The 12064-nt window shown below is 43.5% G+C and overlaps 1 protein-coding gene across 19 annotated transcripts in view; it reads left to right on the top strand.

Moving 5' to 3' along the window:
* Nucleotides 1–12064, top strand: part of AFDN (afadin, adherens junction formation factor) — a 447314-nt gene that overhangs the window by 47029 nt on the left and 388221 nt on the right. For all 19 annotated transcript variants that reach the window (XM_069769255.1, XM_069769252.1, XM_069769245.1 and 16 more), the window contains exon 2: nt 11532–11727. In XM_069769255.1, coding sequence (XP_069625356.1) covers nt 11532–11727 — 196 coding nt within the window. The remainder of the gene's footprint in view (nt 1–11531; nt 11728–12064) is intronic.

Consider the following 12064-nt stretch of genomic DNA (forward strand, 5'->3'; position numbering starts at 1 on the left):
CCATCTGAGAAAATAAAGAACCTCATCCACAACTACCATAAAAAACTTCAAGCTGTCATTGATGTTAGAGGGGGCAATATACGGTATTGAGAAATGGGTTATGTGAGCTTTTAATAAGGGTCATTTGGATGTTTTAGGTTGTCAATATACACTGTGTGCAGAATTATTAGGCAAGTTGTATTTTGATCGCATGATTCTTTTTATACATGTTGTCCTACTCCAAGTTGTTCAGGCTTGAGAGCCAACTACCCATTAAGTAAATCAGGTGATGTGCTTCTCTGTAACGAGGAGGGGTGTTGTCTAATGACATCAAAACCCTATATAAGGTGTGCTTAATTAATAGGCAACTGCCTTTCCTTTGGCAAAATGGGTCAGAAGAGAGATTTGACGGGCTCTGAAAAGTCCAAAATTGTGAGATGTCTTGCAGAGGGATGCAGCAGTCTTGAAATTGCCAAACTTTTGAAGCGTGCTCAACGAACAATCAAGCGTTCATGGCAAACAGCCAACAGGGTCGCAAGAAGTGTGTTGAGCAAAAAAGCCGCAAAATAACTGCCCATGAATTGAGAAAAATCAAGCGTGAAGCTGCCAAGATGCCATTTGCCACCAGTTTTGCCATATTTCAGAGCTGCAATGTTACTAGAGTAACAAAAAGCACAAGGTGTGCGATACTCAGGGACATGACCAAGGTAAGGAAGGCTGAAAAATGACCACCTTTGAACAAGAAACATAAGATAAAGAGTCAAGACTGGGCCAAGAAATATCCTGATACAGGAAGAAGTCGGTATCGTTCAAGAAAAACATGATTTTCATGCAGGACAATGCTTCATTGCATGCCTGCAACTACTCCACAGCGTGGCTGGCCAGTAAAGGTCTCAAAGAAGAAAGAATGACATGGCCCCCTTGTTCACCTGATCTGAACCCCATAGAGAACCTGTGGTCCCTCATAAAATGTGAGATCTACAGGGAGAGAAAACAGTACACCTCTCGGAACAGTGCCTGGGAGGCTGTGGTGGCTGCTGCACGCAATGTTGATTGTAAACAGATCAAGCAACTGACAGAATCTATGGATGGAAGGCTGTAGAGTGTCATCATAAAGAAAAGTGGCTATATTGGTCACTAATTTTTGGGAGTTTTGTTTTTGCATGTCAGAAATGTTTTACTAAATTTTGTGCAGTTATATTGGTTTACCTGGTGAAAATAAACAAGCGAAATGGGAATATATTTGGTTTTTTATTAAGTTGCCTAGTACCGTAAACTGGGAAAACTTAATGACTTGAGTATAAGCCTAGGGTGGGAAATGCAGCAGCTACCGGTAAATGTAAAATATAAAAATAGATACCAATAAAAGTAAAATTAATTGAGACATCAGTAGGTTAAGTGGTTTTGAATATTGATATTGATTCAAGAGCCCATATAATGCTCCATAAAGTTTATGATGGCCCCATAAGATGCTCCATACATACAGACAGATGCCCCATTTTCTGTTGCTGCGATAAAAAAAAAAAAAATCACATTCTCACCTCTCGTCGCTCAGGCCCCCGGCACTTGCAATATTCAACTTTCCTCGTTCCGGTGCCGCTCCGTTTTCATCGGCTTCTGCACTGACTTTCAGGCAGAGGGAGCGCACTAACCACGTCACCGCGCCCTCTGACCTGAGCGTCACTGCAGAAGTCATTGAAGACGGAGCGGCACCGGAAGGAGAAGAGGTGACTATCGCGCAGCGCTCCCCCACCCCATTATACTCACCTGCTCCTGGCGCGGTCCCTGGTTCCCTGGCGCCGCAGCTTCTTCCTGTACTGAGCGGTCACCGTTACCGCTCATTACAGGAAGAAGCTGCGGCGCCAGGGAACCAGGGACCTGTAGGGACCGTGCCAGGAGCAGGTGAGTATAATTAGACTGCCCCCGCTCCCCCTCACCTGCAGACCTTTGGGTATGACTTGAGTATAAGCCGAGAGGGGGACTTTCAGCTCAAAAAATGGGCTGAAAATCTCGGCTTATACTTGAGTATATACGGTAATTCTGCACAGTAATAGTTACCTGCACAAACAGATATTCTCCTAAGATAGCCAAATCTAAAAAAAACCCACTCCAACTTCCAAAAATATTAAGCTTTGATGTTTGAGTCTTTTGGGTTGATTGAAAACATAGTTGTTGATCAATAATAAAAATAATCCTCTAAAATACTGTACAACTTGCCTAATAATTCTGAACACAGTGTAATTTAAAAAGAGAAAACACAGTAGTTTGACAATAAATGGCGTCACCCAACCACTAACCATGAGTGGAGAAAAAGTTTTGGTGTTATCATTCATATTCTATGAAAAAAAGGCCAAGAAAGCAAAAATTCTGCCGGGTAAAAAAACTTTTCAGCACAACTGTATTTAGGAGCACAAATCTAAAAAAGCTGCCGTGTGTGGTTAATTCTAGAATAAACTGGTTAGTACAAAGCATTGCTTAGATGACTGCCTACTACTATCATCCAGTTACATTCTCATTCCTATTTGCTAGACTTATGTTTCGTATTTTTGTAGAAAAGTATATTACAATGCCTTTGTTTATGAAAGTGTTACAAGCTAGGATGGGCAAGAAAATTCTTGAAATTCTTTTGGTGCTCAGCTGTTTAGGAATTAGTCTGGAGTCTCTGCTTTCATTTTTTTTGCTTCTTTTGTGCTAGTTTTTGTGTATTTGCATTATTTAAAAAAAATGCTTTGCCTAGAATGCTTAACCTTATGACAAATTAGTTTTTCTGCTTCAGAACCTTATTACAAATTCTTAATAGCTCTAGGGTGAAGACAGGAAAACCCCTTGGGTGGCATAAAATGAACATAAGGTAAAAGATGGCAGGTGATCTAAGAGTTCTTGATCCAAAGTTGACAGCTTCATATATGCCTATTCGGCAGGTTTGGTACCGAGTTCCCCCCCCCAGTCCATGTATCATGTGTCTATACTTGGACGAGAATATACGGATTTCTGAAACTTGGCCTTATGTGCCATGCAGTTCTCTAAGAAATTATGTATGCAAATATTCTTCATAGAGGAAGAGAACAGGAAGGGACTTTAGTACCACCCATTTTTATTAACCCTTTTGCATACCCTCATGTAACTGTAAGGCGGAAGACTGGACTGCGGGTACCTGTGCCAGACCAGGTCCGGAACTGCTGAGGCTGTTGTCTGGGGGAAGGCAAAAAGGCCCAGACAGGTTCCCTGACTTGAAAGCTGGGGGCGTGGTTATAAGAAAAAGTGCGCAGCGTCGGGCAGTTTCCCGCCGGCGGTGACAGAGGCAAGGTGCGTGCACAGCGTTCTCCAAAAGGTTCGCAGCCAGGCCGCAACAACATGCAGCCGATCCGATGCCGGGGAGCTGCCGGAGCCCAACGCAGTAATAAGAAAAGAGCTGGGAGCCCTGTTCAGCTAAATGCCGTACGCCAGCCTAAGAGCCAGGGAAGAGTTCAGGACTGTTCACTGTTGCCCTCGTCTTCGGACCATGGTCTGCAGGACCTCGCTGGAGAAACATCGTGCCAGCTGTTATCGGCACTTCAGTCTTGGCGGGAACAGGCACAAAGTAAAGAGAGAAGTGCAGTGCGCCCGGTGGATGACAGAGAGCAAGGTGCCGTGTGCTTCGTGATCGTGAGTACAGCGTACGTGCTGCAAAGAGAACCGGGTACTGGACAGACGTTTTTAGCCACGGGAGACCCTGATCGTGCTGCGGCCTTGTTTGCTCCAGCCGCATATGTTCATAGACTAGGGGCTCATCGGAAGGTACCAGAGACCAACCGCTGCCGCCAGAAGACGGGCGACCATTACCAGCTGAACCTTCTCGTACAAGTTATCGGAGGAAGGATAGGTCATTGTTCGTGTGCTTCCAGGGTTCTAGAAAAGGATTTTAAGACTCAAAACCCATAATTGCTAGATGGATTAGGAAGGTCATTTCTTTAGCCCACTCATCAAGTGGCAAGGTAGTTCTGGAGGGATTAAAGGCTCATTCCACCCAGTCCGTGGCATCCTCCTGGGCGGTCTCGATAGAAGAGATTTGTAAAGCAGCAACCTAGCCGTTTCCACTTTCTATAGGTATTATAGATTAGATGTGAGTGCGTCTTTCGAACTCGCCTTTGGGAGAACAGTTCTTCCCTGATTTCTTATTTTCTCTGTGGTGCGGTCATGGGTGATCGATAAAATCTTTAGTTACTTACTGGTAACTGTATTTTTCAGACTGCATCCTTATATTCTCCCCCGTCACATGTGGGTGAGTACTTTTTTGCAACGGTTGTGATTCCACACCTAAATTTTTTTTTTTTATGTGGCGTTGGTTGTTTGTTTTTATTGTAGTAACTATTAGAGGTCCTCTCATGCGCTGTAATCCAACTGATGTGAGGGAGAGGTGCTGCCCTTTTTTAATCTGTAGGTTTCCTGTCCTTGGTGGGAGGATCACCTCTCTCGTGGTGCTGTCATGGGTTTTGAAAAATCCCGTTGCCGGTAAGTAACTAAGACTTTTACCTTGCAGGGCGAGTTGGTGTTACATATGTAGCATTATAGAATGCTGTACTAATACCAGCTGTCATGCCAAGACATTTTGGTTTACACTTTTTTTTTTTTAAACAATAAATTTTTATTGAAGTTTGCAAATATGGTACAGGAAAAGAAGGAACTTTAGTATTATCATATAGTACATTGCACCATAAAAAAGGGGTAACAGTCCTTCATTTATGTTCCGGTAAACTAGCAATAAACTTAACACGAGTCATAGCAAAGGACGAGTGCAACAACAAAGACAAAAACAAACACAAAATGGGGGACAAGGGTTAGGGGAGGGGGAAGGGAGGGGAGACCCAAGAAGAGATTATAATAAATCCATACCCATTTGGGTAGTTTTAATCAGAAGCCTGAGGACTAGGGTTAGATAGTCGAGATACCGAAATAGCGAAAGGGGTGTGGCTGGCATAGTTTGCCCAGGGGAGCCAAATAAGTTCAAATCTGTTTACTTTATCAGTAAGTATAGCTGATAATTTTTCGTTTACCATGTACCATGATAGACGAGATTTAACTCCCGACAGGTCCAAGCTTGGTTTTTTCCAAGCTGAGGCTATAGTTTGTTTAGCTGCTAAAAATATAAATGCGATAAGGGCTTGGGAATATCTAGAAATATTGGGGATACGCTTATTTAGTAGGGCTTCCCAGGGTTTTTTCCTAAGGTTGATATTCGTTATTGATAGAATCAAGACGTATACCCTGGTCCAAAACCTACGAACTGTTGGGCATAGCCACCAGATGTGAAGCATATCTCCTATAGAGTTACATCCCCGAAAACAGTTTGGAGAATAGTTAGCGACTGCCTTTGCTACTTGGTTTACACTTTTTGTTGCCTTATTGCACTTATTTCTTTGTATGGGTGAAGAAAATGCTGCAAGAATTGATATATTACAGTTTTCAAAGAAGCAGCAGTTTTCCAATTCAGTCAGGAAGAAAAAAAGTGAGTGCATGAGATTTCTCAAACCCCATAGCTTTTGCTGGTACGGTAAAAAGCCGATTTTTAATTTGCATACGTTTTTATAAAATTGTTTTTTTGATATTTTGAATTAATAATGGCATTTTTTTTTTTTTTTTTGTGGATAACCTGAGAAAGACACTTTATCTATATAAGGCTGGGTTCACATTGCGTTGGGCGCGTCCGTTAGACGGACTACGTTACACTGCGGCATTAATGCGGTGTAACGTAGTCAGTTAATACCGCCTTTGAGTCTAATGTCGGACGCATCGCTAGCGCACGTCCACAATGGGCGTGCGCTAGCGATGTGCCGTCATTGAGTGACGGACCCTGAGACGCGGGCTGCAGCATTTCCGGGTCCGTCACCGCTAGCGCAGATAGAGCTAGCAGATGCTCTATCTGCGCTAGCGTGCTGCCATAATGGCACTTGCGTTAACAGCAGCCCGTTAACGTATGTGTTGAACGGGCTGCTATTAACGCAATGTGAACCCGACCTAAGAGTAATTACCTAATAGACCATGCCTCAGGCTTTGAGCTATTGCAGACTTGGGGGTCATAGTTAGGGCTCTAATTTCTGTAGCAATCAATTCAAGTGATCGCACTGGATGGAGCTGATGGAGTGATAAGAGGGAGCAATAATAATAATAATAATAATAATAATGATTTTATTTATATAGCGCCAACATATTCCGCAGCGCTTTACAAATTATAGAGGGGACTTGTACAGACAATAGACATTACAGCATAACAGAAATACAGTTCAAAACAGATACCAGGAGGAGTGAGGGCCCTGCTCGCAAGCTTACAAACTATGGGGAAAAGGGGAGACACGAGAGGTGGATGGTAACAATTGCTTTAGTTATTCGGACCAGCTATAGTGTAAGGCTCAGGTGTTCATGTAAAGCTGCATGAACCAGTTACCTGCCTAAGTATGTAGCAGTACAGACACAGAGGGCTAATACTGCATAAAGTGTATGAGAACATGATGCGAGGAACCTTTTTTTTTTTTTTATTATAAATAGGCCACACAGGGATCGTTAGGTTAATGCATTGAGGCGGTAGGCCAGTCTGAACAAATGAGTTTTTAGGGCACGCTTAAAACTGTGGGGATTGGGGATTAATCGTATTAACCTAGGTAGTGCATTCCAAAGAATCGGCGCAGCACGTGTAAAGTCTTGGAGATGGGAGTGGGAGGTTCTGATTATTGAGGATGCTAACCTGAGGTCATTAGCGGAGCGGAGGGCACGGGTAGGGTGGTAGACTGATACCAGGGAGGAGATGTAGGGTGGTGCTGAGCCATGGAGTGCTTTGTGGATGAGGGTAGTAGTTTTGTACTGGATTCTGGAGTGGATGGGTAGCCAGTGTAATGACTGGCACAGGGTAGAGGCATCGGTGTAACGGTTGGTGAGGAATATGATCCTGGCTGCAGCATTCAGGACAGATTGGAGCGGGGAAAGTTTTGCAAGAGGGAGACCGATTAGTAGAGAGTTACAATAGTCCAGACGAGAATGAATAAGTGAAACAGTCAGAGTTTTTGCAGAGTCGAAATTAAGAAAAGGGCGAATTCTAGAAATGTTTTTGAGATGCAGGTAAGAAGAGCGAGCCAGTGATCGGATGTAGGGGGTGAATGAAAGGTCAGAATCAAGGATGACCCCAAGGCAGCGGGCATGTTGCTTTGGAGTAATGGTGGAACCGCACACGGAGATGGCAATGTCAGGCAAAGGTAGGTTAGTAGAGGGAGAGAACACGAGGAGTTCAGTTTTTGACAGGTTTAGTTTCAGATAGAGGGAGGACATGATGTTAGAGACAGCGGTAAGACAATCACTGGTGTTTTCTAAAAAGGTCGGTGTGATATCGGGAGCAGAAGTGTATAATTGGGTGTCGTCAGCATAGAGATGGTACTGGAAACCAAATCTACTGATTGTTTGTCCAATAGGGGCAGTATACAACGAGAAGAGTAGGGGGCCTAGGACTGATCCTTGAGGAACCCCAACAGTAAGGGGAAGGTGAGAGGAGGAGGAACCAGCAAAACATACAGTGAAGGATCGGTCAGAGAGATAGGAGGAGAACCAGGAGAGAACGGTGTCCTTGAATCTCCTTATGTCTCGCCCTATACTTGTTGCTTTGACTGCAGCAGCTCCGTTAAGTCTTTTTACTTGCTGCAAACGCTGAAAACTAGCAGGAAGAAGTGAATGCTGCTAAGGGTGCGCTCACATCTGCATATAAGGCTATGTGCACACGTTGCAGATTTGAGTGCAGAGTTTTCTGCACAAAATCTGCATCTCCTGGCAGAAAACGCAGGTGCAGATTTGATGCGTTTTTCTTGTGGGTTTTATGTGTTTTTGTTGCGGATTTCATTCGATTTTTTTACCCCTGCGGATTTCTATTATGGAGTGGGTGCAGAAACGCTGCAGATCCGCACAAAAGAAGTGACCTGGTGCATCTTTCAATCCGCTGCGTTTTCCATGCGGAATTTTCTGCACCATGAGCACAGCATTTTTTTTTTTCCTATTGATTTACATTGTACTGTAAATCACTTTGCGGATCTGCAGCGTTTCTGCGCGGAAAAAACGCTGCGGATCCGCAGCAAATCCACAGCGTGTGCACCTAGCCTAAAGATGATTCTCAGTCAGAAATGTTGGAGAATGTCATGCGTTTTTCTTTTCCTTACCAAGCAACCATATGCCATGCGAGTATGCTTTTTTCCCCTCACCTAGCATCCATATGACATGCGTATGCAATGCGTTTTTAACATCACAATTTACATACAGTGATTCTCTGTAATTTCAAGCTAGTTTACAAACTAATAAAACAATCTTATATACAGATATAGATAATGGTAAGAAATATATCAGTTAGATCTATAATTAGTGCAGTGCGTGTGTAGCTTACTGTACATGTATTTAGCTAATAAATAAATTTAAAAAAAAATGGCATGAGGTCACCCATATTATTCTTAGCCAGCTGAAGGAAAGCTGACAGCTGGGGGCTGATGTTTATAGTCTGGTTAAGAATAATATGGAGGAACACATGCCATTTTTGTCTTTTATTTTGTTTATATCTGTTTTATTCTGACTGTTCATGCTGTGAATTTACTGTACTTGGCTGCCGAAATATCGGGTTTCCTATTGGATGGTTGCGTAAAAAGCATACGGCACACACAAGGTCCATGTACTGTGCAATTTTTTCTTTCGCTCCCCCTTGACCTTCATTGGTGAGTCTCCGCCGTTTCACGCTTTCATACACAGCATGCTACAAAATTTCTCACCCTAATTCCAGGTGAGCATTGACTAACATTTTAGCGAGTGCAATCCGAGGTTTTCTCACATTGCCCATCGAGTTTAAATGCTAATGTGAGCGCACCCTAAGCAGCATTCCCTCCTAGATCGATATCCCAGGGTGAATAATTGCTGCCTTTTCACATCCTAAAAGAAAGTGGTACAATCCATTAGGATATGAAAACCCAGTACTGTGATGGGAAGCGATTAAGGCCACATTCACACGTTCCTTTTTGTCCCGCGGGTTTTCCCACAGCGGATTTGATAAATCTGCAGGGCAAACCCGCTGCGGTTATCCCTGCAGATTTATCGCGGTTTGTCCTGCGGGTTCCGCTGCGGGTTCCTCTGCGGGATTTACCCCTACTATTGATGCTGCATATGCAGCAATATGCAGCATCAATAGTAATGTTAAAAATAACAAAATCATGATGATATACTCACCCTCTGACGTCCCGATCTCCTGGGCGCTGCAGGCGGCGGTCCGGTTCCAAAGATGCTGTGCGACCAGGACCTTCGGTGACGTCACGGTCATGTGACCGCGACGTCACCGAAGGTCCTGGTCGCATAGCAAACCTGAGACCGGACGGCCGCGTGCAGCGCTGAGACTTCCGAGGGTGAGTATAACATGATTTTTTATTTTAATTCTTTTTTTTTTAATACAAATATGGTTCCCGGGGCCTGGAGGAGAGTCTCCTCTCCTCCACCCCGGGTATTATCCGCTTACTTCCCGCATGGTGGGCACAGCCCCATGCGGGAAGTAAGTGGATCAATGCATTTCTATGGGTGCAGAATCGCTGCGATTCTGCACAAAGAAGTGACGTGGTCCTTCTTTTTTTCCGCAGCAATTCTGCGCGGTTTTTTTCGGGTTTTTCCGCATCATGTGCACTGTGGTTTCTGTTTTCCATAAGGTAACATTGTACTGTACCCTGCATGGAAAACAGCTGCGGACCCGCAGCGGCAAAATCGCCGCGGTTACGCAGTAAAAACCGCATAGTGTGAACATGGCCTAAGACGACTTACGGTACATTTTTCTGGTGGTAACATAAGTACTCCTAAGGGTGCTTTCACATTGTGTTTGATACCCTGACCGGGCATATGTCCAAAATCCCCTTCCAAACGGGGAGCAGGCGTATGTGCTGACGGGCCATGGACTGTAATGATGCAGACAGAGCAAACGTGTGCTCAGACGTGCATAGTTTTCGGGAGTGTCCTCCTCCACATGTTCGATCTGTCTGCTTCATAAGTCTATGGCCCTGTGGGTGCATACGCCCGGATCCCATTTTGCAGGGGACGAATGCCCCGACGGGTACACAGAACGCATTGTGAAAGCACCCTTAATCGTCATATGATGTTGGTGCCATACATCCATCCATTCTAATTAAGAGGTAAACTTTCCGCATTTACTTGTTCCAGTTTATATATACCAAGTATTATATACGGTATTAAATCAAAAGCCTATTGCAAGTTTTTTGCAGCATTACAGACTTGTGTGCAAATATATTCTCTTGCTCTTTGCAGCTGTATACTATGTGGTGCCTTGAAAAAGTATTCATAACCCATTAACTTTTCTACTTTCTTTCACGTTACACCCACAAACTTAAATGTATTTTACTGGAATTTTATGTGAGTATGTGACTTAATATGGCTGCATAACACGAACGACAACCGCATCACAGTGTATAGACTGGCCGGCAGCTTTCCTGACCAGAGCTTGACAGCATCATAGAAGTGCATGCTGTCATACTGTGATCAGAAGAGCCGCCGGCAAGTCTGAGAATTGCAATGTGATCGTCATCCGTGTGATATGGCAGTCTGACTGCACCTGAATAGTTGACCTGTGGACAGATTCTCTCACCTGAGCTGTGGATGTCTGCAGCTTTTCCAGTGTGGCCATGTGCCTTTTGGCTGCTTCTTTAATTAGTGCTCTCCTTGCTTGGGATGTCAGTTTAGGTGTATGGCCATGTCGTGATAGGTTTGCAGTTGTGCCATAAACATAAAGTGAAGACTTTATGGATGATGGATTAAACAATGCTTTATGAGAACTCCGGGATATTTATAACATAATCCTGCTTTACTCATCTCAACAACTTAAACCCCTTACTGATATCTACCATACAGCACACCAGACAGGTCAGGGATAAAGTGGTGTTTTTGTGATCAAATTGAACTTGCTTTAACCCCCTCCTGTACATCTACAGCATAAGTTTTGCGCTTGTGTATGGAATGGGCTGGGAGTGAGCCTACATCACACAGCCAATGCATGTCTGGCGGCAGGTGTGTGACCACAAGTATGCGATTTACATACGTGCCCACTAGATGAGCGAGGTTAAACACGTGTAGTTGGAATGTGGCTGTAAGTACAGTATGTGGCTTGGAGTCACATGACCGCTCACAGCTTGCAGTGCGTGTGCTGTGAGGATTCACAAGTCTGCAGTCACATAGTGACCCCAAGGCTGGACAACCCCTTTAGTGTAATTTTGCTGACCACTTTCACAGTTTATCCAGGTTGTGTGGAAGGAATAAGAAATAATATACCCCCTTCCCAAGGCCATTTCTGTTTGCGAAAGAGGGTGGGAAGCTTTGCCAGTTATTATGCTATTTATTGCTGTGTAGCTTTTAACTAATATTTACGTGTAATTTTGTAGAACTTGTAAGTAAATACAAATGTACTGTATGTTTTCTGGCTTATCAGTTGTAAAACAGAGTGCGATCTCCTCATTCTTGTAAACTAAAAGCAATGGTAATTCATATTCCAATGATATTGTGTGTTCTAGGATTTGGAGTTCCATGGAGTAATGAGGTTTTACTTTCAAGACAAAGCTGCTGGAAACTTTGCTACAAAATGCATCAGAGTTTCAAGTACAGCCACGACACAAGATGTCATAGAAACCTTGGCGGAAAAGTTTCGGCCTGATATGAGAATGTTGTCCTCTCCTCGATACTCCTTATATGAAGTTCATGTCAGTGGGGGTGAGTGCATCATGTACATTTTTTTATATAGTGTTTACAATGTGCAAATTTAGATAAACTCTGCTGTATTGAGCCACACATAATGTAGCAACTGCAGTATTGGTCGCACAATGCTTAAAGGGCTTTTCTGGGGGCACAGATCATTAGCGAAATGTCTAGCCTATAAAAAAAAAAGTACCGTATGTACTCAAGTATAAGCCGAGACTCCTAATTTTGCCACAAAAAACTGGGAAAACTTATTGATTCTAGTATAAGCCTAGGGTGGGAAATGCAGCAGCTACTGGTAAATTTCAAAAATAAAAATAGATATCAATAAAAGTAACATTAATTGAGACAT

The sequence above is a fragment of the Ranitomeya imitator genome, chromosome 5 (assembly GCF_032444005.1).
Source record: "Ranitomeya imitator isolate aRanImi1 chromosome 5, aRanImi1.pri, whole genome shotgun sequence".
Classification (NCBI taxonomy): domain Eukaryota; kingdom Metazoa; phylum Chordata; class Amphibia; order Anura; family Dendrobatidae; genus Ranitomeya; species Ranitomeya imitator.